This window comes from Cygnus atratus, chromosome 5 (genome assembly GCF_013377495.2).
Source record: "Cygnus atratus isolate AKBS03 ecotype Queensland, Australia chromosome 5, CAtr_DNAZoo_HiC_assembly, whole genome shotgun sequence".
In the NCBI taxonomy this organism is placed as follows: Eukaryota; Metazoa; Chordata; class Aves; order Anseriformes; family Anatidae; genus Cygnus; species Cygnus atratus.
Genome location: NC_066366.1, coordinates 7,225,001 through 7,251,253, shown reverse-complemented (window position 1 = coordinate 7,251,253; position 26,253 = coordinate 7,225,001). Strand labels below are relative to the sequence as shown.

General features: G+C 45.8%; 2 protein-coding genes across 5 annotated transcripts in view; one reads left to right on the top strand and one right to left on the bottom strand.

Annotated features, from left to right (window-relative positions):
* The window catches only part of ELP4 (elongator acetyltransferase complex subunit 4), a 141,466-nt gene extending 134,393 nt beyond the window's left edge, over positions 1-7,073 (top strand). The window contains exon 10 of the mRNA XM_035549991.2: positions 5,858-7,073. Within this exon, the coding sequence (XP_035405884.1) occupies positions 5,858-5,989 (132 nt within the window). The 3' untranslated portion in view covers positions 5,990-7,073. The remainder of the gene's footprint in view (positions 1-5,857) is intronic.
* Positions 7,074-15,567: 8,494 nt separating this feature from the next.
* Positions 15,568-26,253, bottom strand: part of PAX6 (paired box 6) — an 18,291-nt gene continuing 7,605 nt past the window's right edge. The window contains exons 6-13 of one of the 4 annotated variants that reach the window (XM_035550105.2): positions 25,597-25,812; positions 25,016-25,181; positions 21,082-21,240; positions 20,133-20,215; positions 19,701-19,851; positions 19,478-19,593; positions 17,406-17,556; positions 15,568-16,661 (exon numbers count right to left, since the gene is read on the bottom strand). In XM_035550105.2, coding sequence (XP_035405998.1) covers positions 16,576-16,661; positions 17,406-17,556; positions 19,478-19,593; positions 19,701-19,851; positions 20,133-20,215; positions 21,082-21,240; positions 25,016-25,181; positions 25,597-25,812 — 1,128 coding nt within the window. In that variant the 3' untranslated portion in view covers positions 15,568-16,575. The remainder of the gene's footprint in view (positions 16,662-17,405; positions 17,557-19,477; positions 19,594-19,700; positions 19,852-20,132; positions 20,216-21,081; positions 21,241-25,015; positions 25,182-25,596; positions 25,813-26,253) is intronic. The other 3 variants (XM_050710700.1, XM_035550106.2, XM_035550107.1) reach the window with 3 other exon arrangements.

Genomic DNA, 26,253 nt, shown 5'->3' with positions numbered 1-26,253 from the left:
TCAATGGAATTGCTTTAGTATACCTGAAATTAAGAACGAACTCCCACCTCTTTTTTGATCAATGATTTTGCATCGCTCATGTCATTACTAATTTGTTTGCTGAAGTATTACACTTACAATAAATGCCAAAATACAATAATGATTTCGGAGAATCACCTTGGGTTTAGGTTGTTGCCAATGTATATATATTTGCTTATCATATTGTTACCAAATATTTTTATACTTTAAATTGCTTAAAACATTCCCAATAATATGTTATTTTAGTAACCCTCAATTAATTTTATGGAATGTTGCTGTTTCTTGAATGTCTTCCACCTCAATTATTTCTGAGCACTTTAGTCATTATAAAAATAATCTGTACCTCTCACAGACAAATATTTCCATAAAAATATGAAAGATAATTTGAGCAGCTGATTGTTGTTTATACCACATAGGTGCAATACGAGATTTCACTTGTTATTTCTGCAACACAGTGCCAATATATTCTTCAGATGAATGTGTAGTGTGTATGGATAGTTGGATAGTAATCAGTTATTTAACATTATCTCTAGTACCTAGCTTTTTGTTTAACCTGTCATTGGTTACTTAGGTTCAACTGTATTAATTTTACTTTATTTCCAACCCCTTTTATTGCCAGTTAAAGCCTGCGTACCATTTCTATGCATTTTGTAACTGAGGTATAATCACCATCAGCAGAGGTTGCTAGGAAAACTTTGCTGGTCAATCCTCTTAACACTGAAGAGAAAAAAGACTGTTCTTTACAATAAATCTGTAAAACAATTCCCTTGGTAAAATAAGCTACACTGGCAAAAGCACTTGCTAGTATTTTTGTCTGCTGGGGATTTTGTTGGTTAAAAAATAAAAATAGAAAATCCCACCCCAACCAAGTGCACCAGCCCCCTGGAACTTCCTAGCATAGCCGTGACGTGAGTCTTTGCAGCCCTGTCTTACTAGGCAGACCAGTGTCGGAGCAGCATCGGTGCTGTGTTTGGTCCTCAGCACTGGGACCGGACTGAAGGATTGCTCAGTATCCCCTCTGGCCTGTCATCTTACATATTCTTATCTTCCTCTTCTTACCTTTTTTTCCCCCATTGAAAACAAAGTCATTAGAAGTTTTCTTCAGGCAGGGGGAGGAGCAGAGACAAAGTATGCAATAAGTTTTGTCTGAACTGTTTTCCTTTCATAATGCGTGCCCTGGAGCTGTGTGCTTAGCTGTGTTCTGTGTAATTGTGCCTATTACCACAAAGCCTTCATGACCTGCCCGGGAGAGCAGCAGGAAGGGAAGCACCAGCGCTCACTCTGCTGGCACCAGCGCATCACGCCCCGTCCGTATCTCTGCCGTACCAGTAAGCAAGCTGCTTTCGTGAGCCAGCCAGCTCTTCATCACAACAACTAAGCTTGTTGTCCCTGCCCCTCCCTCCTATAGTGTCGTTCTGAAGATGCTCAGTTTCAACCTTTCTGACAGCCTGTATGGGTAAAACTAGTGTGTGGTCATGTAATGTGATGTGCTACAATAACGCAGATACCCAATCAACTGTGCGTAAAGGAAGTTTTCTCCAGCATTCCCTGGCTTTTATACTTAGGAGCTTTACCTTCCTTTGCTTTAATGAATTATAACAAGGAAGGTGATTATGGGACTGCTTGCTTTTGGAACTGGAACTTTACAGGAAACTGCCACGTTTACTTTTGGAACTGGAACATTTTAGTGAAAAACTTCAATTACTTCAAAGGACAGGTTGAGAGGAGAAGTAACTGTATATTTAACATTTATGCCAGGATGTGTTTTTGCTGTCCTGTGATAATCTGCCTCTTTTGTCCCACGCAGTGTGTGCGCACTCAGGGCATGCAGCCCCGCCCTTTTCCGGGGATGTTCCCACTTTCCAGCTGGGGAGGTGAGCGGGCACCGTGCCCATACCCCAGGCAGGGAAGAGCCAGGGGCAGATTGAGGACAAGAGGAGGGGGATAAAAGGATGAGGAGGATGAGGGGCTGAAGCAAGGAAGGGTGGCCTGAAGCTGAATTTGAACCAAGGCATTAGGAACGGGAGCAGGGAATGGAATATGGGCAGAAATAGGCGAGAAAAAGCCAGGAGTGGCAGAAATGCGAACGAGGGGCTCGGAAGCAGAAAGCTGAAAGTGGCTGGAGCAGAGGCTGGGGTGCAGATACCTGGACAAGGGATGTTTTTGTCTTGAAGATCAGCTACAGAACGGGAGGCCTGGGCACTGATAACTAGGATTGCCTAAGTGAGCAAAATCAGGCAAAGTGCTAAGAGAGAGATTGAAAGGGATGGGGGTCACAGCCTCTGAAATAACAGCAGTCTGTCCACCAGAAAACATTTTGTCCTAAACTGGGACTTTAAATGCAACTGTTTCTCTGTGGTCAGCAAATATCTGTGAAAATGTCTGATCATTGTGTAATGCTGGTGTTCAAAAAGGATCACAGCCTATTCATGCTCTCATTTAGTGTGTGAGTGCAAGTCACTGCAATGCCCGCAGTGGTGCCAAAATTAAAGGCCTGCTCTTTAGCCTTTGGATGCCTGTGTAATGCCACATGATCCATTTCCAGTTTGTTTGTGTTCTGAGGCTTTTATTTCTTTTTTTTAATGGTGTAAAGTACTTATTAGGATTAATATTTGCAGTCCTATTTCTATTTTGAAGCTGCACACAGAAAATATAAGGAATTTTGGGATGCCTATTTAAGCTTTATTAAGATCTAGTATTTGTGTGTGCTGTGATTAAGATCTTAATGGCAGAATAATATCCAGCTGTTTTCAGAGGACTCTGGTGTTGTTTATTGTTCAGAATAAACCTGATCTGAGGATGCAAATGGCATAAGCAGTGAAATACACATCTGGAGATCTGGCAATTTATTTCAATATTTGAAAACTGGGATTGTAGAGAGGGCAAGGATTGCAAGAGGGATGGTCTCGTAATTAAGAAAATTGAAGGATATCTTGGAGTCTGATATGTCTCTGCCCATACCACTGAGCTTCTGTGTGATCATGTCACTTCCACCCACAGTTTTTGTTTCTGTACCCTTACTTCATGTCTGCCCCTTTCTGAGGACCTGACTTGGGGTTTCTGAAGAAATACTGAGCACTCGCAGCTGCAACTGAAGTTACCATTTGATCACATAAAATGCTGCACAATGCTAAACATTCTGGGAAAGCAAGTCCTAAATGGCTCAGATTGTGTTTCTGAAATTAATTCATACCTTTTACCATATTTTTATGTGCCTCAATTCTCTATCCATGAAATGAAGGTAACTTTGCTGCCTTATCTCACAGGAATATTAGGAAAATAGCACAGTTGGTATTTGTGGAGCATTCAAGTGCTATATGCTGACATGTGCTATTGAAAAGCCATTCTGCCTTCAGAACAAGGTTTGAATAGTGTACAATAAATACGTCAGAAAAGTTCAGAGTAAACAATGACAAGAAAAAAAATACTGAATAGCTGGTCACTAAATGAGCAGTGTGCATCCTCATCCCTGAATAAGATGGGAGAAAAAGTATACGTGTGTGTAGCTAACTACTGTATCATGACAAATACAGCTGTAAAAGCTTAATTCAGCCCCGCTCTCCAACTTAAGCATCTTTCATTTTAACTTTTCCCATCTGAGTCTTTGTGAATTTATAAATGTTCTTCTTTGTTTTCTGTTTCTAATACATATTAGTGGACAAGCACAGCATGGAATAAGAGGCTGCAAGTATGTCAAAGATTTTTTTGTTTGTTTTGACCACCACGTTAAATCCAGGCCAGCATAGCAGGGCTTGATATTGTTCCCCACCCACAAGATTAGGTGGTCCCTGTGTGAAATGAGTTTGCTGAGTCTTGGGGCTGTTTGCTCTTAATCGCCTCATTCTAAATCTGTGTAGCAGACTTGTCAAAAAGGTCAATAACTGCAAAAAAAAAAAAAAAAAAGAAAATTATGCTGTGTTTCCCTTGTGTCTTCCCTGGTGAGGACAGATACGTGCCACAGGGAGTGGGAGTAGGCAGGACTGTTCACTTGCACGTCCCACACACCAGGTGCCCTCTACCCTGTTAGCGGAGTGTGAATGCTTTTTTGGGAGGGAAATGCGACGGAAAGATCTCCTGAGTGCTCCCCTGTGCTTTCGGAAAGAAGCCATTCAACACTGGCTTTTCCTCGCCTTCTGCTTTCCTCCTGTGCACCCCAAGCAATCCCAGTGGTACCTCGGCTCTTTCTCAGCAGGAAACCACAGCAGGCGTGTGCCCTTCTTTGTATTTTCTCCATGTAGAAATGGGACATAGAGGACTGCAGTTAATGTCCACAGCTGTGCCTGACCTTTGTAGGAACAAGTGGGGAACTGTAGGTGCAATTTGCCATGCCAGAACTCCGATTTGACTGGGTGAAAGGCAAGAGCCCCACTAGAAGTACACACAGGGGGGCTTTTCACATACCTGAACTGTGGGATTTCCCACGTGCTTCTTCGGCAGGATGCAGCACTTGGACGGGCACATTTCTTGTGTTTCTGCTCTCAGATGTGCCCCTCGCCCCAGAGCGGGCTGTGTGTGCCATGCCACGCGCATCCCCTTGCCACCAGGACCCCACTGATGCACCCCTCCTGTCTGCCTGGCCGCACAGCCAGCAGCGAGCTGAACAGTCTGCATGCTGCAAATAGGGATGTTTTCCTGTGCTTTTTGTATTGAATTCTTACCTGGAGGGAGAGAGGATCCTGTGAAAGTTGCAAAGGTATCAAATAAAGGGCAGCTGTGTATATTTCTGTGTTCTGACAAAAGCACAGATATAGTGAAAGTAGACAATAAGCATGGTCTACACAGCCCGATAGTTGTGCAGCCATTACTGTTATCCTGTTCCCTCCAGAAAGCCACACAGCGTAGCCTCTGCCTACTAAATCTTTCAAGAAATACGCTTCTTCCACGATACCAGTTTCATAAATTATTGCACTGTAAGATGTTCAGCTGTCTCATCTGCCTGGCTTTCAGAACTGCACTGTGTCCAAAAGCCAGCCAGTAATTATCAAACTAAAGATTTGGTTTTATGCTAATTTTGCCTTAGTTTACAAAAGATAAATCATAATATCATGCCTTTAGTGTAAAGGAATCCTCAGAGGGAGAGTTGAAGTATTTTTGTCATAGTTGAACTGTAGTGTTAATAGTCCAAGAACTACATGCTTGTGGACAATGACATAACCTGTGCCTCAGTTTCCTCATCTGCAAAATGGATGTAATGTTCCTACAGCTCAGAAGGGAAGGCAAAGTTTATTTAGCGTATATGATTGCCTTATGGAAATGCAGCTGCTATCACTGTTTGCTTTTATTGAAAGCTGTCGGTAGAGTATGAAGATGAAACACTTGGCAGAATAGTGTTGCAGTCAGGGTGATCCCTCTGTATCTTTTGTCCATCACATCATTTATTTTTGAACTCTGTCACAAGGTATGCATAAGTGTGTGAAATAAATCTATATGTATATTGTCATGACATAGAAATCAAAGAATTTAATGTAGCTGTTGATATAGAGGCAAAACATTTGTTTTTAAAGGCAAGTTGTGCAGATATAATTAAATACCTTGAGCAAATTTGAGTTTTGTTTAGAAAATTTTCATAAGAATATGTTCCAATTTACAGAATCCAATATCTTGACGTACACAATGAAAACATACAAAGCTATTTCCCGGTCCACCTAAAAGCATATATGGGTAGATCTTATTTGTGTGAGTAACATCAATGAATTGGGAAAAAGAGTGCATTTTGAAATACACTATGGAAAATAAATTCTACTGCCATCAATCTTTCTTTTTTTTCTCTCTGTTTTCTCTCTCTTTCTTTTCTCTCTGCCTCTTTCTCTCTCTCCCTCCTGAAAATCTCCTGCCACAGCGCCTGCACTTGCCTCCAGACTTGTCAGACACAGTGAGCCGCTCAAGCAAACAGGATCTGGCAGAATCCGCCAAACTGCTGAGCTCAGGATGTGGTGCTATGGCCATCGGCAAGAAGCACCTGGACTTCTAGTGATTTCTACTTAGCAGTTTCACTCAGATTTATATGACACTCTAATTATGAGTGATAATGACTTATACAAATATTTTTCTTAATGATTTGCCCCAGCAGTCTTTAAAAATACACATTATCATATGATGCCTTATTTTTTTCTGGTTTCTTTTTGTATTAATTTTGGGCTTGGTTGGTTTTTGCTTTTTGTTAAAGCTTCTGTTATGTTGGGTCCTGCCATTGTTCAGCCCTTTTGGAAATGTAGTGTTTCTTCCTTTCCTTCAGATATGAAAATTACTTGTAATCCTTCAATTCTAGGTGTTTTTTTAAAATAAAAATAAAGGGATTTTTTTCCCAATGGTATTTTTGTATGCATGCATTTAATATTTTGTATGAATAAGTTAAGTTGGGCTGTTTATTGAAATAAATTAATGAAAGTGAATGATTCATTGTCACATGTTATTCCAAGAGCAAACTGCACATCTATTTTTCTTAAGAACATTCCTTCTTGTAATTGAATTACTGTATTAAATTTCAGAAAATGCTTAAGGTGTTTTATAAAATACATAATAATAAATATAAAATACATAAGGTAGTTTTTATTCTGATATACCAGTAGTTGAGCATGTTGGGGGGGGGGTTGTTGTTGTTGTTGTTGTTGTTGTTTTTTATCAGAATATTTTATAGGTGATTAGTTTGCCTCATGGGTTAATACATGTATTAAAATGCACTTGAATGAAATTTACTAAACGTAGAAAAAAGAATTGATTTCCTTATGTAGTTCAAAACAGTAATCCTAAACAATTGAAGTCAGCACTATGAAATTATGTCAACAGACATAATTCAAGATTGAAATTCAAACTGACAGCTACATTAATGCTAGAATACCAGAAGAGTGCATTTCAGCTTGGGGAAGAGTATCACAGCATGCTGGTCTAAAACAGGGCAGAACATAGAAGTAATTCAGGCTCCTGTACCGTCATATCTATATATATACTGTTTGTGAACTTATGACTATTTTGTATTCATCTCTGTGTAAGTATCATCAAACAAAAGAAAGGTAAAGCAATGCTGACCTGTAAATTAAACTGGTTTTCATTCTTTCTTCTGAGGCTGCCTTCCATTTTGAAAGGTAATATATTCTTCGCCGCCGAACTTGCAAGCCATCCAACTGTAAGATTGCATTACAGTTTCAAAATTTCGTCTTTCTAATAGTATATTACATGGCTGGAGTGAAATTGACTCTTCAGAGAACATGTTAATATGATGCAGCAATGTTAACTTATTTTGATGGGTTGGGAACCAAGAGTTGGTTAAGTGGTTTGCTTTTTTTATGCAATACAGGTTCTACTTTATTTTTTCTTGACAACGCTGTGTAAAACAAAGACATAGCTTTTAAAACTGTCTAACTAATATGATGAATGTCAATCACTTAAAAAACTCCACTGTAGCATAAACACATACTGTATACAGCTTTTATTCTGAATTAGAATAATTGAATCAATGACAGTGATTTGCCAGGATGTCAAATCTATCCATCATATCCTGTCACTACCAGTTTATTTTTTGTGATCAAAATCAAAAAGACTACTATTTTGTCATCAGCTATTTCATTAGTAGTAACAATCAGGTTTTCTCTTCTATATTTTTTAGATATGCCTGTTAAATTTCTTATTTCTAAAGATACAAATCCTTTTTAAGTCTTTTCAAAATAAAGTTTCAGAACTGAACTGTCAGTTTAATAAAGAAAAAGACATCTACTTTCCTATGCCAATATATTTAAAATATTATCATTGATGTCTCAAACATTTTTTCTCTTTTTTGTATTATGTGTTACACTGAATGGAAGTTCTCATTAGATACTTAATTGTGCCTTTTGAAAGCATGAAATAATTTAAACGCTTAGGATAGAGTGATTTTTAACAAAGGCAAAGTTTTACATATTTCGTCTTTTTAACGTAAATAACACACAACATAGTACTTCTTTGTGAAATACAAAGTCACAAGACACATAAATTGCTGCCAACATACAGAAATAGGTCATTGACCTAACATACGGGAGAGAAAATATCATGAAAGTCACAGATGATTTCTAGCTACCATATTAATTGCAAATTGTTAGCAAGTAGTGTGTGTATCGCACGCACGTGTGCAATTCCTGTGCATTTATAAGACTTGAATTTCAGAAACTTCCATAGGTTAATATTACTGCTGACAAATATTTTGAGTAATAAAGGGAACTCCTTCTGCAAATCTGGATTAATTTTTTTTTCTGATTCACTAAACATGCTTTGTGAAATGTGTCACAGTATACAGATGTACTGTGTTGTTTACCTAAGGCAAAAACATGTAGCAAAATTTCTCTTCTTTTCTTCCAAAATATTGTATCAGTTACAACAACATATGACAGTGACTTGGCTAATCCATAAACAGGGAAGTGAAATAATGCCATATACGTGCTACACAGTGTACATAAGGTACACTTACAAAACAACGTTTTGTTTCTTGCACCAGAAGACCCCTGGCTCTCGTTTTGGCTTGGGAAGCAGTAGAAGTGGTGATTTTCTGACAGATTTCCTCAAGCCACCCTGTGACTGTCAAGCTCCTGTACACAAAATAAAAAAGTAAAAAGTCCTTCCTTTCTTTCTTCGCTTGGCTTGAAGACAAATATTTAACTAAGGAGTGCAGCTCGGGTAATCGAAGAAAGGATGCGGCCTCTTTTGACACGCTGTTGCAGTGTGCTACCAGCTTCATCAGAGCCCCTTGCTGGATGGAAAATGTGTGCAGCCCCTGTTGTGTTCAGAGGGCTCTTCTCTGCAGAGATTTTGGTGCGAGGTTTTTTTTGTTTATTGTGATACTTTAGGCACAACTTCCTATTTTTTAACAGGTTACAAACTGAAACCACCAAACTCAGCAGGGAAAGAATGGATTCATTGCAGTGAAAATGCTCCCAATGCAGAGCTGGCACCTGAGCTTTACATAGTTGTGACACACAGTCAAGAAAGCAGTAATGAAATTTAAAACATTGTGTCTTTAATATGTCAGATAAGAATGCTTTATGTAATTTCTGTTATGTTAAGGTTTTCAAAATATAATTATTTGGAATATGAGAATATTGTGATAGATTAAGTCTTTTGCTATGTTTATAAAGAAATTACAAAAGCAATTTCAAGGATGCAGCTGAATTCAGTTTTCTGTAACAGTAGCTACAAGCATCTGAAAATGGGCATTCACCTACGATGGTAGTACGCCACTGGTTTCATCTTTAATAAAAAGTAGTGATGTTTTTCCAAACACAGCTTTTGGAAAAGTGCACAAGTCTCATTTACAGGAATCCTGTACAACAGCAATATTGGAAAGTGAGCTGTTAATCAAGTCTTTCTGAAACCACAACGTTGTATGTAACACATCCCTTTAAAAATGTATATATATTACAAATATTACACACACATTAAACCACTATTTCTCCAGGATCATATGTTAGAAATTTAGTAAAACGTTTTTCTTTTGCCTGTGCTAGAGAAATACTGTCCGTAACTACAGAGCACACAAAGAATAGGAAAGAAGATGCTTTTATGCCTTTAAGAGGTGGTGAAAGCAAGCACTGTCCCCCATTACATCTCTTGGGGGATTTTTATTTTCTATTGTGAGCTACCTGAGTGCAAGGCCTGCATTTCTTTTTTAATCACACTGAGCACATGATGGTGCTTATTCAATAATAAATGGGCCGGTGTAGAAAAAGAATGAAAGTGAATCCTCTTCATCTTAAGACAAAAAGGCAACAAGAATGAGGGGGAAAAAATCCCACCATAATTACTTTCAGTTTCTAGAAAATACTAAGCTCAGCCTTTTTCCAAAAATGGTTCACTAAGACCATGGATGGCTACATCTGTATTTCCACATCTGAGTAGGTAGATTTTCAGAAGTGTCGAGCATCAAGCATACCAGAGCATCCGCTGAAAACTTGGCTGCTTACTTAAACTCTGCTTTGAAACAGTTTTGAAAGTTATTAGGCACATTGAACTAATTTTCAGACCTGCTGTTCATATCAAAATGAAGACATCTTTTGAGCTTTTATACTTTTTTTTTTTTCGCAAATGGATATTCTGATGCTGTAGAGTTTAACCTAAAAATTCTGCTGAAGATGTCAGTGATGATTTAGATGAGGAGCAAGCTGGTAGGTTTGATCTGGCAGAGTTTGATTTTCTACACTCAGAATGCTCTCAGCACTGAAGGCATCAGGTATTCCCTTAAAAAGTCTAGGAACAGGCTGAGGTCAGTGCAGTTTCATCTACTTTTTTCTTTTCTTTTTTTTTTTTTTTTTGGGACACAGAGCAAACTGCAAAAGCTCTGGCTTGAATTTTGTTGGGCTAGACCGGGCATCGTTCTTGACGTGGGACTTGTATCACTGCAAAGCAAATTAGCCGTCCTTCAACACTGCACTCTTGGAGACAGAGGAGGACCAAGCTGTGTGGGAGACAGAGCCTTCCCCGGCAAAGGGTCACTAATACAGAGCCTCAGATGCACCATAAATATGTTGGCTTCAAAGCAGCAGATAAAACTTTAGCCCAACAAAACGCTGGGAAAGAGGATGCAAGAACAGGTAGCATGGTAGGCAGGCACAATTAATGCATGGTGGAGAGTGCAGTGGATAAACACAGTGGAGGAATCTATGTAAGGGAGCAGACGGGCAGGTCCGTTCTGCAGTCCTGGCCTGTACCAGACCCTGTGGAGTTTTAGATCTCTCCTTGCCCAGACAGGTGTACATCAACACCAGCTCATGCAGAGCAGCTGAATCATGAATCAGAAAGTCATCAGGCCCAACAGAAGCTTGGTTTAAAGAAGAATTTCAGGGCTTGCTCAGTTTGCAAAAGGATAGTGTTGACTTGAATTCAGAAAAATCAAAATGGACAACTTGCTTCTTTAAAAGCAAAAAAATTATGAAATTTAAATGACTGATTTTTTATTTAATCCAATCCGACAGAGGGAGTTTTAAAAATAAATAAACCCTCCCCTGCAGTATTTGAATCACAAAGCTGCAGACTACAGAATCTGGATATGAAGCCAAGTTTGCGGAGAAAAATGTAAAGGGTAAAACGTAAACAGTTACAGGGAAACAGAAAGTTTTTTCTTCAGTTGTCATAAATGAACATATGCATTGTAATGACCTGAAGATGTTTATCGGCTGCATGCAGCTCCACGTGAGTCATAATCTTGGTGCCCTATCTGTAATTTCTGCGGAATAACTGTTCATAAACTACTCAAAATCCAGTGGCGTAGGGCTGACACGAAAGAGCTTATCTGTGAATCTCCAAACTCCTCCGGCGCAGCTGGAAAAGCTCGTATGTCCTCAGAGAGGAGGAACCGCAATTCACAGCCCTTACAGCGTGTGGCTGCTGAGTGTACGTGAGGTCTGTCAGGTGCCTGGAGGCAATTGCAACCTCTGCTGGAGGATTTCATGCAGCTTACAGCTCCTGTCAGGCACCTGGAGGTAACAGGAGGCCTCCCGGGTGGCTCGCAGGCCTGGCTGAGGAGGTCAGGCCGCATGCAGTGCTCGAGCCACCCCGGGCCCAGCAGGAGCAGACCCATGCCCCTCTGCCTGCACCTGCACGTCACCATCTTCACCCCCACGAAAACGTGGTCACCTCGCCAGGCCATCATGGGGGATCTCGCCTCTGGGAGCAAGGGCCCTGAAATTGTCGCTGTCTGCAGGCAAAACCCAGCTGAGCAGGCCTAGCACCATTGCTGAAGGTTTGTGATGGGACTTCAGGGAAAGCACTTTTCATGGGGACTTTCCTTCAGAGGGCTGTCTTCAAAAGAAACGAGGATTCTGGCAACTGGAGATTTCCTGCAAATCTGTCGCCCTTCACCTGTGTGCATTGAAAGAATGATCCCATGGTTTCCTTTCTCTGAGTTCTCATTTCCATGGCCCTGGTGAAAACTCCTTCTTCATTCAGGTGATCACTGCTGAAAACCATCTGGGGATAGCAAGCGATCCCAAGCAATGCCTGCTGGCTAAGAATACATTGCTTGCTTTTTTTTTTTTTTTTTTTTTTTTTGTACTTCTAAGAGAATATTAGGGAAGGGATCAGTTTAACATCTGTTCTAAAGCAAGGAAGTTGTAAACCTGGCTCCTGTCCAAATTGTAATACCATATCTGTGTAGTCCTTTTGCAATTCTACCTCCACACTTAAAACAACTCGTTACCACCATGCGTGCAGTGCGGGTTGCTCCATCCTCAGCTATTTCCCTTAAGCACCACTAAGCAGAGGACACACATGAGAGACTTACCCAGCACCACTCTCCAGCAGGAATGTAACATGAGCTGTGCTCCGTGCTTTGTTCCTCCCCGCCGAGGAGGAACATCTCCCACACCTATCCCACGCCAGGCAGAGCTGGGGCTCTGGGCTCCCTGCACGCCTCGGCCCCAGCCACTGCTCCCGGCAGCAGCCAGACACGTGGAGGATTGGCCCAGCGGGACCGAATGCGTGCCGCCAACCAAGTTTTGATTAGAAACAGAGCTGCAGGAGCTCAGTTAGCAGGTTCCTTGTCAGGGAAAAGTTATTTTAAAAGATGCTATGCCACTTCTGGAGCAGAAGAGCCTCATGAGCTGCACACAGAGTGATGTGCAACTGCCAAAGCTGAGGTTAACAGCAAACGGAAATGAACTGGTAAAAAAAAAAAAAAAAAAAAAAAGGTATATTTTCAGTTTTCCTACTGCTATTTATACCTGGGAAACATAGAACAAATTCAAACCTTAGCATAACTCTAAACCTGCACGTTACCCAGAGAAAATGAAGTAATGTATTTTAGCCAGTAATACTGAAGAAATCAGCCAAAAAGAGAAGAAAAGGAATAAAGGCCAGAAACCTATGGACACAGAAAGGGAATGAAATAGAACTACTAATGGCTGAAAACCTGGGGCAGGGGATGTGAGTTACCAGTCCCAGGTTAATCATTGCGATGGTAATCTTGTCCCAGAAGATAAAATCTATGTCAGTCTGCCCACAGTAAACCAGCCTATGGAGATATTTTGCTTATTTAATACATAGAATCCCAGGGAAAAAGGAAAAAAAAAGGAGTGTGGGCCCCTCTCGGCTGTTTGCCAGGCATTGCGGTCTGGGTCCTCTGCCTCCTGCAGCAAGCCCATGCTGGCTGGTGCTTACCTCCTGAAAACCAAACCGGGATCTGCACGGAGCAAGGCAATCCCGCCATGGGTGTGACCACACATGTGTCTGCTTCACCATCAGCGTGTACGGCTCATCATCTGTCTGCTCGGAACAATAACTGGTAGGTTAGCAGCCTTTTCACTTATAAATGTAAATATTGTATCTAGAACACAATGTTTGAGATACAAAATACGATGTTATTAAGACGGCGCTCACACATCAATTCTTGTGTGACTATAATTTGTGCAATGCCTTAGGAGGGGCTTATAAATAAAGTATAAGGTGTTATTATGAAATACATTTTAACCCAATGCACAGAAATGCCTTGTTCCTATTGAAATCAGTAGCAAAACTCCTATTGATTCCAGTGGTAAAAGGGGGAGACCCTTGGAAATAGCCGTGTTACACTGAGCAATACATTGCAGCAGGTTTTGCCTCAGCAAGTAACATGGCTCTGGAAGAAGAAAGGGGATGCAAATAGGTTCCAGGTACTGTTCAGAGCACACTGGAGGGCTGCATTGTGTGCTCGTGCTGCTGCTGCTGCTGGTGTCCGACGAGGCAGCCGTAGCTGCATGGATGCACGCAGCTCCCCTAGCCTTCTGCACCAGGCCCAGAGCGAGCGGCCAGGATCCGGCCCAGCTGTCGGGTGCACGGAGGGGCTGCATGCCAGCCTCATGCCACCACTCTGGGGAAAAGCCCCCCGGCAGGGCCGCAGCCACCATGAAGAGCAGCAGCAGCAGCATCCCGGCTTCTTCCCGATGTGCGACCAGCCATGGCTTTCCACGCCGACCTCAATAAGCTCAAGCCTCATCCGCGTACACAACCTCTTCACGCCGTGTCCACTCAGCACAACCCAGCCCTGCGTCCCCCGAGGAGGCCGTCGAGGGGTGCGAGGGCTGGCAGCTGAGGCCAGGCAGCCGGGGAGCCTGAGGGGAGGAGGACGGGGGCTGCCCTGCCCGCCTGTCAGCACCCGCCGCCACTGCCAGCCTGCTGTGGCGCTGGGGCTCGTCCCACAGGAGCTGGCCTAGAGGCAGCCAGCTATGTTCGTGGAGGCCAGGATGCCACGTGGGGCTGTAAAGGCTGGGTTTGTGCCTCCAAGGAATTGTTCCCAAGATCAGTTTAGCCGTGCGAGAAGGGACCTGCTTGCTGTGGTGTTTAATGCGATCTAGCCCTAGCTCACAAATACACAATGCGTGTGCGCGTGCCTGATAAATATGTATATAAATAAAAACAATTTCCCTGCAAAATTAATATTTTCAATTTGGTGGCTTCTAGGTAATTAAAACTGTTTAAGATTGGTATAATGAATATACTTATAACTGACCAGTATCAATTAAAATGAAATATTTTAATCTGATGTTTTTGGACATTTTTGCTTGCTTCAAGCTCTCAATGTTATTAACTGTCGTATCATGCATTGAATGGAGCTGCTCTTTGTCCCTAAAGGACTCGGCGTTTACGTGCATTTGACCCTGTCTGCAGGCAGCGATTGCCTCGGCACCGCAACTTTGCTGCTCCCAGTTTGCAGTGAGGCATTATCTGCAGCTCCAAATATGCTGGAGCGAGCAGAAGAGAAAGCATAACCAGCCCAGATAGCATCTCCACGTTACAAAGGCCGTTTGTGACACCCGTGCTTTGACTCAGTGCTCCCCGTGCACTGGCTTTTCAGGCGCAAGATCCGTTTTTCACCACAGCGTGGTCAGTGCCAGCAGCACCACAATGAGCCCGGCTCAGGGTCCGGGAATGTTTGGCTTTCCTGCCAGTGACTAAAGGCCTCCAGCTTTCACTAGCCAGTCCCAGCTCGCATTGTTGCTGCCTGTTGATTTGTCTTCTCTCATTATTCCTTGACATGCAGCTCTCCACCCACGCCCACACTAACAACCCTCACACAAAGCGCATTGAGGTATTAACCAGGTTACAAGTTCAATGGAAAATTACACTAAGATTGTGCTGTGTGGTGATATAAAGGGATGGTATTCACTCTCACAAAGAGCTTGTTAAAAACACAGCTGTTTTTTTCTTAAACATCCTTACAAAAACCATTTTTAGAAGGTGGGAATGTATATTTGTGCACATACGTGTCCCTGCGGATGTCACATATACAGCAGATAGGCGCACGCGTATCGCTTCTCCGCCACAGCCTGGCACAGTTCAAACTCCCTGCTGGAAATCCTGCTCGTCTCCAGAGTTCATTTAGAGCATCCCCAGAAACCTGGGCTAAATAAACAGCCTCCTCCTGCTCCCTAACTGCAATTAGAGACATGAACCTATCTTCTTTTTGTTAGCCCAAATTACAGGCTGGTGGAAGTGCTGAAGGTCTATAAAGACGGCTCGTGAGAACCCTCCTTACTGCAAACAGAAAATAAACTCAAAATAAAACTCAGTAAGGGTAACCTAACACAGTAACAAAATTTGCAACACCACACTATAAGGTTAAAAAGAAAATAGTATAATAAAGGAAATACAAAGGCTTTGGCATGGTTTTTACAATCAACAATGGTTAATTCTGATATGTAGTTGTGAACAACTTCAAAACACTTAAGTTTAAAACTCTTGCAAGCACTTTTAATTGATTAGGAATGAATTCTAGATGCACAAAAATGATTGGACTGTGAACAGTAGTACAACTATATCTAAGAACAATTAACTTTTGCCGACCAAAAAGAAACGTATGATGCATGAAAATGTGTATAAAACATCTATAGAATATTCTTGTCAAATATAAATGAAATTAACTTTATTATAGAAATCATTCTGGGAGATTTCTAGGGAAGACAAATACTTACATTTCGACATAAAACAAATTGGATTATATCGAAGACACAATCTACCTTTTATCTATCAAACTCTTTTCTTCATCGAAGTTCTCTCTTAACCCTTGTTTGCACATAGCTTCATCCGTTAACAACCTTTGGAAATACCAACAGATATTTTTCTTACATAAATCTAGTGCGTATTGTTCCAGGTTTAATTATATGCAATGGAATGATACAAACTTGGAACATCAATCCATAATCTATGAACAGATTGGTAGAAGTATTCGATATATCTTGATAAAACTCTTAAATTCGTGGCAAAGCTTGTTGATCATGGCTTCTTTTTTTTTCCTTTTTTTTTTTCTTAAAACAACTTCATGACCAACACAGATCAAACATCCATCCAGTCTACATTGTTCTTTTTTTTTCATTATAACATACAAATGCCCATTTACAAATAATACACCAAAATGAATAAAAGTTTGGATACCAAAATGAAGATTTGTTCCAACCGATATAATGCCTTCAGCGTACAAAGGTCCATGTTAAAGTCTTTTCCATGTGTTACAGCATAGGGCACAGTTGCAGTACAGAAGTACTCTGAGAGCCATTCTTCCTTTAGAAAATACTGCTGAACATCCAACTGTTGTCCATATAGTCATTTACAGAATTAACACATGTTTTACTGTAATCTTGGCCAGTATTGAGACATATCAGGTTCGCTGCCAGGAACTTGAACTGGAACTGACACTCCAGGGGAAATGAGACCTGAAAATTGAGTGGGAAAATGGATATTTTAGTTTTTCTATACATAGCACAATTTTTCCTCTCCTGTTTCAGATTTATGAGTATGAAACCTCGCCGTCTACCAACCTGCAGAATCAGGTTGGGGATGCCAGGGGGGGCTATTTTAAAAACCTATGCACGTCTGACTGAGTTGTTATGAATAAACTGTCACGCGTTGGGATAAATGGCAGAGCCTCAGCTCATTTGTATCAGTTGGGAATTTGGCCCAAAATACACTGAGCATTTCCATTTTCTTAAATGTGCCTTGCTTGCTCCCGGTTATGCTGACGCTTACCCTTTATTACCCGATTGTGCTTTCTTAGTGCAGGTCATTATTTCTGCAGTTTACCTGCCTCTTAGATAATTTCAAACCCTTAGCAAAAAACAGCCTCTGACGCAGACATGGTAGAAACACGCTCAGTCCCGCAAACGCTTTCAAATGCATTTAACCTCACGGCATGCATGGCTGCGCTGATATTTCACGCTGCAGCAAATGCTGCTGTACAGCGCTAGGGTTCAGGCATGCCCTGAGGGCTGTGCAGGATTGGGTCCTCGACGAGGAGCTTTTCACCCTCCAGCTATTGGAACGGGAAGTCCATTAACCTGTCGTCTCTCCTCTACCCTTCCCTGGCAGCCTGGGCACCGGATTCCTGAGCTCCCGAACCCACGGCCAGGGCTTGCGAGACCCCCCTGGTGCAGGTGAGCCGGGGCCGCGGGGCCACTCACCTGTGGAAGTGGTGCCAGAGGTGCCCATCGGCTGGCTGTTCATGTGTGTCTGCATGTGCGGGGGGGTGTAGGTGTCATAGCTCCGGCCGTTCACCGATGGGCTGGTGGGCAGCATGCAAGAGTAGGAGGAGGTCTGGCTGGGTACTGGGGGCTGCGGCAGCAAAGGACAGAACAGCGTTAAGCGTCCACCGAGGCACAAAGCCACGTTAAGCTCCTGGCCAGCGGGCAGCATGGGCAGGCATTTCCTCCACGCAAGCCAGAATGAGCTGTGGGTTCTCAAACTTGGGTGCCCACACATAAAACCCTACTCACAGACAAGCCCTTTCCCACAGCTCCTTGCTCTACAGAGATGATACGGATGGTCAGATGGGCTCAGAGGGCCAGTCGCTACATGTGGATGCTAAATACGGTGTTATGTATCTAAGCCAAGGGACTGGAGCCTTCTTTCTACTTGTGCAGAGGAAGGAGGGCCCGTGCTACTTGCAGTCCAAGACAGTGCGGGGCTAGCACCCTGCCTTGCCTTTACTGCTGCAGCTAAACACTATGGGTGGTAGAACTGAAACTCACTGCCAGTTGCACAAGGTCAGCCCTGCAGCTGTGAGCATGTTGCACACACGTGTGCATACAGGCACACACAGACGTGTGCTGATCTGGACAATGAGCTGCCCGGTGCAAGCTGCACTCACCCCAGCCCCACGTGCATGCACCCTGTGCCCCAGGTGGCCCAGCATCCCCACTGACCCAAACTCCCAGCCCCAAAACACCCTGAGCCGGGGGCAGGACAGGCAGCGGGTGCCAGGGAGGAGGCAGGGCTGGGGCAGCCCCATCAGGGCACAGCAAACCTGGGCGATGTGGCACAAGAAGGGGACATGGAGCTAGGCAACTCCTGTTCCAGGAGCACGAGACCCGACATGCCTGCACACATTTCTTCCACCTGCACGGCCAGATGCGCCCCGGCTACGGAAATCCCGACCGTCTCACCAGCGAAATATGCAAACACGGGAGGGGGGGGAACTGCTCTAGCTGCACCCCTGCAGGGGGGGATGCTGGAGGTCCAACACCAAGCCCCCTGCCCTGACGTGGTCATCACGCGGCCACGGCCACGGGAGCTGCCGGGGGCGCAGGCACCGCAGTCGCTGCTCGGCCGCGTGCGGCGGGGGCTGCAGCTATGCGCAGAGCCCCCCCGGGTCAGCCCTTTGATCCTTTGTCATCCGCTCTCAGCCCGCCGGGAGCCACGCTGCCAGCCTCCAGTATCGCGAAATAACAACTTAACCGACATGATTTCTTTCCCTGAACTTGAGAGACTCTAACTTTATTTGGTTAATTTTGGTTCAGCAATTAGTAACATGGTAATTGCCGCAGCGAAGGAGTCAGGCTCTCTAATCGGCTCGCCTGTCTCCAGCAGTGGTCAATGCTGTGTGCTTCAGACAAAGCTGCAAAACTCCCGTAATTGGCCAGCACCTTCCTAGGCCAACCCCACCATTAAAAAAGGAGGAATTTTGCATCTGAAAGGTCTATAGAAACAGACCCCAAAGGAATAGATTTCTTCCTAACCCAGCTGGTGATCAGCTAATGCTTTCAGGCATGAGGATTGACAGCTCTTGCAATTCTGGCTTAGCTAGCATAACCACTGATGCTAATCACATCCTCCCCTCTCTCAGGTGTTCCTAATGCGCCGCCGCCGCAGCACCTAAGCGGGAGGACCGCGTCCCTCCGGCAGTGCACGCAGGTGGCGGTCCCAACACCGCGCCACTGCGCTCCATGGGTTAACCGCGGGGCGGGGTTTTTTGCCCCAAAAGGTTCTTTTTCACGCCAGATCTGTCGCCTCGCAATTCTGAGGACTTTTCTCTTTCGGGATCCTGCAGAGAGGCTCATCTGAGCACCAGCACTCACAGTGCCCTCTCCCTTGTGCCTTCTCCAAAAGAGGGCATCCGTTCTTGGTGCCGGTTTCCCCGCAGTGCGTTTCGGGCTCATAACCCCCGCAAAACACCACGGAGGAGGAACCCCCACATTCCCGCCTGCCCCAGCAGGCAGGAGCCCCCCAAGCGCGGGCACAGCCGTACCAAACTCACTTGCATAGGCAGGTTGTTGGCCATGGTGAAGCTGGGCATGGGCGGCAGCGCGCTGTACGTGTTTGTGAGCGCTGTGTCCGTCCTGCCCAACATGGAACCTGATGTGAAAGAGGAAACTATAATAGAATAGACAGATAGACGAAGACATTAGTTCAAGCACATTACGCACGGCGACACAGTCCCAGAGTCTGACTGTCCCAAGAGGGTGGATTCGCTGCATTACCGGGGGTGGTTGGCTGCGGGATCGGCTGGTAAACGCTTGTGCTGAAACTACTGCTGATGGGAATGTGGCTGGGAGTGTTGCTGGCTTGTCTTCGCTGGTTCCTCAGCTTCTCTTCCCTTCTCCATTTGGCCCTTCTGTTAGAAAACCACACCTGGAAGCACAGCATTTTGGAGGCATGAGTGAGCCGACAAGGTGAGGGGCTTGTGGGCTCCTCCAGGTACCCCAAGGCAGCGCTGGTACAAGGCTGCCTCGCCCTGTCACAAAGCAGCATCCTAAAGCAAACCCCATCTGCTGCTATTTTCCTGAAGGAGGAGATGGCCAAATAGCCGACTGTAAACAGTGGCAGCACCGTGCTTTGAGCAGCCAGTCATAAGAAATCAGAATGGTAATAACAAGAACAATAATAGCGATAATTACACAGCAACTCTGTACCTGTATTCTTGCTTCAGGCAGGTCTATTTTAGCAGCTAGTCTCTCTCTTGCAAACACATCGGGGTAGTGGGTCCTCTCAAATTCTGCAGAGGAAAATATTGTTGCATGAGTCGTAAAGATTTAACGCAGCTGCTGGTCGAATCACGACTGTTCTGGCACTGCTGGTGCTCTCGGAGCCTGTAAGAAATGCCACTGCAAGAGCGAAGCTGAGCCTCCCGCCTGCGTGCGTGTGCTGGGCAGGACACCTTGCCTACTGGGGGACGGGCGGTGCTGGGCATGATGCTGGCCTCTCCCAAGAAGTGCTGAGCAGGGTATGGGGCTTCTGCCCCTGCTGAGGGGTTCCCCGGGGCAGCTCTGACCCCATCACCAAGAAGCAAAGTGGCACATGGCTAAATAACAGCAGAAAATCAGAACAGCGAGCCGCACTGGGTCGCAGGAGGGTGCACCCAGGCAGGGTCAGGGAAAAGGGCACCCGCTGCCAGCCCCGGGCAGCAGCAGCGCCGGGGACAGACAGAGGAGGGGCTGGCACCGAGCACCGCTGCCAGCACCGGCTGCCTGGCCCTCGCCCTGCCGGAGCCACGGGCACCGTCGGCGGGAGGAGGTTTGTCCCCACACCTGGGCAGGGACAAGAGAGCAGCCTGGGACGCAACGCTGGTGCTGCGGTGGGAGCTGTGCCCCACACGCTTCCCTTTGAAAACCTTTCTACAGCTTCTCCTCGCATACCACAACCATTGAAGGACGTCTGGAGCGTGATGAATAAAATAGTACGGAGGGAGCCACGGATTTAAGACATAAACATGTATCGTAACACCCTATCGTGTAATATCTTCATATCTTATCGCATATCCGTATAAGGCACGTGAATGCCACGCTTCTGTTTAGCTCTTACTGTAGCCAGGGCACATTTTGCTTTTCTCTCCTGCTTCAGTCACAGGCAAACGTCACCCACCTTTCTCAAGGGCTTCGATTTGCTCTTGGGTAAAGGATGTCCTATTTCTCTGCAGCTTTCTTTTCAGCTGAAGTCTCATCTGGGCCTCATCTGAATCTTCCCCATTGGAGCTGATGGAGTTCGTGTTCTCCCCTCCTCCCTCCTGCTGCGGACAGCCGTCTGTGGAAAGGAGAGGAAGAAACTGAAATGCCCGTACCCCTGTTCTAAGGTTCCTATCGGAGAAATAATGCAAGTGGGGACAAGTTCGGCCACGTTTGCCGACACCCTTTCTTAAAACCATCTCGGGTATCAAAGTGATACCGCACTAACGACACGGGTAACACGGGAACGTTTCATTTTCCAGTGCTATCGTAAATATTAGAGATGAAGAATTGCAATCGCCTGGTCTAAACTTCGTTTCATTTTTCCTCTGGAATAAAACCTGTGTAAAAATCCCTTCCCCTGAAAGTGATTCTTTATCCGAATCACTGCTGAAGTGCCGTGACAGTCTCCTCTGCCTGCTGAATTTATTTACCTATTGCTGTATTTAAAATAGTGATGTTCAGTATTTCAGATTATCTATAATCAGTAATTCCTATCTAATCAATTAGATGTTGATAGGTTTGCAGAAAATGCTATTAAGAAACCAAACCAAGCTTGTAATCTTTTTTAAAAAATATTTATCCAGTTTTTATTTGAATTCTGCACAGTCAATTTCATTTTAAAGGTTGTGAATTTAGAAGTGCCTGCATTGTTCTGCAGTTTTATTCAACTATTGTATGAGTGTGCATTGCCTTGACACCTATTACTGAGCACAGCTGTAATTATATCATCACCAAGAACAGGCTATAATTGCTGAAAATGGAATTTTATATTTAGATAAAAGGACTGTCCATTCTTTGTAATGTGTTGCACCAGAGAAAAGTAAGATTTCTTTTAAAATTTTAACATGTAATTTTAAAAGAAATAGTAGCGAGTTCGCTAACTGGCTGAACGTGCTCCTCTGCAGCTGAGCGCTTGGCAGGGCGCTCGGCGGCGCGCCTCTACCGAGGGCATCTCCGCCGCTTCCCTGCGCCGGCTGCCGCGGGGCGCGCAGGGCTTGCGCGCATCCTGCGCGGGGTGGCCGCGCAGCGCGCCCCGGGGCCCCGCGGGCCGCTCGCCGGGGAGCGGCAAAGTCGCCGTCCCTGAAGGAGCTCCCCCGCTCCTTTCACGGCGTATTTTCCAAGCCGTTTTGATGTGGCATAAAAGGGGAGACGGAGCGAGGGGCGCATGGGCTACTTATGCTAATTCCCTTGAAAAGTTACGCCAAAAATAAATAGCAACACTCCCGCTACATCCTTTAAATATTGTGGGAAATCAACTTTAAAGTAATATCATTTATAATCGGCTAACAATGGCCCCGGCCTTCAAAGCTCGGGGGGAATTGTGACAGGATCTGGTGGGACCCTTTCAACCACTTTGAAATGTTTTAAAACCCGAACTTTCTCCCCCATTTAAACACAGGGATTCAGCGGCAGTGGTCACCATATGGGCGGCCGCAGCCCCATTGAGGCGGCCGGCGGCGGGTGAATAGCCGGGGGCTGCCTTTCAGGGGCACACAAAGCCGCCGGGCCCGGGGAGCGCCGTCGCGGCGGGGCAGCCGCCCTGCCAAGCGCTGGTGGCAGCGCCGGGGGCCGCGGCCGCCCGGGGCGGGGGCCGCCGCGTAACCTCCGCCACCGGCCTCATCCATCACTGCCGCGGGGCGCTGCGCCGGGGGCGCCGGGGGCGCCGGGGGCGCAGGGGACGGCCGCTGCCCCCCGCGCCGTCGGGGCTCGCCCCGAGCCCGGCCGCCCCGAGCCCCCTTTCCTGGGGACTTGGGCAGCCCCCTCCCGCTGCGCTTCCCACCGCCCCGAACGGGCGCTAAGAGTTTCACCTGGACGCGAAGTCGCTTACGGGGCCTTAAAAACGTGCGCCGGACTATTGAGATGTCTCCTTAGAAGCCCCTCTTCTTTTTTCCTTTCTTTTTTTTTTTCCTTTTTCCTTTTTTTTTTTTGGGGGGGGGGAGTTTTTTTTAAGAAGCCCCTAAAAGGAGCGATCTCAATAGGGCTGTTCCACCTTCCAGACCTAATCCGTAAGAAAGCAAGTGAATGTCCATCCCTATTATCCTATAGCCAGACCATCTGACGCTGGGTATAGGATTTGTTTCCTGGAAGAAAAAAAAAAAAAAAAAAAAAAGACGCTGGGAAATAAAATCATTCCTTAGTTTCTTAGTGTCTTAATCAGTGAGGCGGAAAACAAGCAAAAAAAGATAGCAAACCAATTGCGGCACCTCTCAGCTATAGAGCTGGGATCAAAACATTGTAGCATCTGTTGAAAGAGAAAGTGTCTAAATCCTATAGAAGGCTTTAGTCTTATAAGAGAGGGAGGAAAGAAAAAAAAGATAAGAAACAGTGTCTCAGTGATCCCTAAAACCACTAAATCACTGGAGAATTTCTCCTGGATAGAGATGTCTCTTTTTGTTCTGTCAGCCCTCATGTATCCATTATTTTATTCACTGCTGCATGGCGTTTATCAGATTGAGACCATATTTGTACCCCTCTGAGACCTAACCTCGCCTTATGCTTTTTGAGTAATGGACTCTTAAAATCCAGCAACATACCCCTGCGAGGGAAAAGCATTAGAGGGAGCATGAATATTCCAGAGGAAACCCATTTTATTAATTTTAATTTGGCGGGCCGGGCGGCTTAAGTGCCTGCCCGCCCCCCCCTCGCCAGCCCCGGCTGCGCCCCGCCGCCCGATTTTGGGGGCGTTCGGGGGGGTCGGGGGGGTCCCGGACCCCCTCCCCGGGACCGCGCTGCCCCGCGGAGACCGCGCGCGGCTCCGCACCCGCCGAGGGAAGGGCGGCAGAGGGAAAGGGGGGCGGCCGGACGGGCTCCGGGGCTCCGGGGCTGGGCGCGGGGGGGCCCGGCCGGGCCAGGTGGGGCCGAGGGAGCGGGGCCGGGCGAGGCGGCTGCCGGCCGGGGCTGGCCCGGCTCCGCGGGGGGACCCCGGGCCGAAACGGGGGAAAAAATAATAATAATAATAATTAAAAAAAAAAAAAAGTGGGGGCGGGGGGGACAGGGGGCTCCGCTCTATCTTTCTAGTGTCCTTCATAGATTGTTTTCTTCTCTTAAAACTGACATGTCTAATTGGCAAGCGGTGCCATATCGTGTCCAGAGGTCTCCTGTGGAACATTTCTACAGCTGTCTCCTTCAACTAGACGCTTATTCATGTCGCCTTAATGAGAAACAAAACGATCTCTAATGAGCAATTACATAGCGACAGAATTGTTCCCATAACAAATTCTTGCGTGTGACAGAAACATCCTTTGTACCAGATATTCCGCACACTGTTACTGATTTTTTTTTCCTTGCGGGGTGAAAACAAAAAGCAGGTTGTTGTATATAGACACCTCTTCTAAAGGAATGACCACAGCCGGGGAGAGCCGAGCCTCAACAGAGCCCGTATTCAAAAAGAAGCCATTAACCATCTTAAGTATGTAACGTAACATCCCATTATCCTTCATATTATCCCCTTGTCATTCCCACAACAAATACCTATTAATCTTCAGGATAAACAGTTTCCTATATTTACCAAGTTGTTCCGGGCCCATTGAGGAGGAACCACAATCAGCCCGACGGAGACAGCTACCGCTCTGCCGGCCCGCCAGGCTCCGGTGCCGGCCGGCGAGCATGGAGCCGGCTTGGGCGGCACCTCCTGCCCATGGGTCCCCACGGGTCCCCACGGTCCCCACGGTCCCCACGGGTCCCCACGGCCTCCCGGGGAGGCGGCGGAGGGAGGCAAGCGCCGGGTGCCCCCGGCAGAGGGCTGCCTGTGGACCGCAGCGGGCGGCCGGGGGACCGCGAGGGGAGCCCGGGAGGGGAGCCGGGGCCGAGCCGAGCCGAGTCGAGCCGCGCCAGGCCGGGCGGTGCCTTACCTTGGGCGGGCTGCCCGGGTACCGAGGTGCCGGGGTACCAGCCGGGCCGGGTGCCCCAGGTCCCCGTCTGCCCGTTCAGCATCCTTAGCTTGTCGTACATCCCGTCGGCACCCATCTGTTGCTTTTCGCTAGCCAGGTTGCGTAGGACTCTGTTTATCGACGACACCTGCAAGGCAGAGGACAGAAAGGCAATGGTAGGGCGGTAGCGCGCTCCCCCCGAGCCACCCGCGCAGCCCCCGCGCCCCTCCGCGCCGCGGCCGCCGGAGCTGCGGACAGACAGACGGACCGAGCGAAAAAGCCCCGGCCCCAGCCCTGCAGAAGCAGAGTGATGGCTTCCACTGATGCTCGCAGTCCTGAGGCGCCAGGCGCAGGGGTGACCGCGTTTTTTTTTTTTTTTTTTTTTTCCCTCCTTAAAGGCATTTGTCAGATTCTGTATGAAAAAATGCGTCTGACCCTGCCACATGCAAATGATGTGAACCTGCTATCCTCTCAGCTGATATCAAAACAAAGGAAGCAGAGGCTCGCTACAGCTACCCAGCATTGTACACAGCACACAGGAAGGTTTTTTTTCATGAACTTACACTGGGTATATTATCGTTGGTACAGACCCCCTCTGATAGTAATCTGTCTCGAATCTCCCACGCAAAGATGGAGGGGCACTCTCGTTTATACTGCGCTATTTTGCTTACAACTTCTGGAGTCGCTACTCTCGGTTTACTACCTCCGATTGCCCTGGGTCTGATGGAGCCAGTTTCGTAATACCTGCCCAAAATTTTACTCACACATCCATTCGACACCTGGATAGGGAAGCGGACAGAAAATCACATTATTAATAATTTCAAGACAAAAATAAAATTGTTTAAGTATGCATTAAACAATGACAAGCTTACGTTTTGATTGTCCAGCACTTGGACTTTTGCATCTGCATGGGTCTATAACACAAAAATATACCTTAAATGGTATGAGAACTTACTTAGAGAGTCTTTTTTTTTTTCTTAAAAAAATTACATTTGTGGCCCTACCCTCTACAAAAGTGCTACTTTAAAAACATTTGGAAGAAAAAAAAAATCTGGTCAAAACGTAATTCCTTTAGTACTAATCTTAAAATATGCCTTAAATCCGAACAATAGCTATGCCAGACTAGTCTCCATCGTCCTCAGACAGAGTACTTGCGGGGGACGGGGTGAGTGAGGGGTTATCGAGACCTACATTTACAATGTACCCCTGAGCTGCGCCAG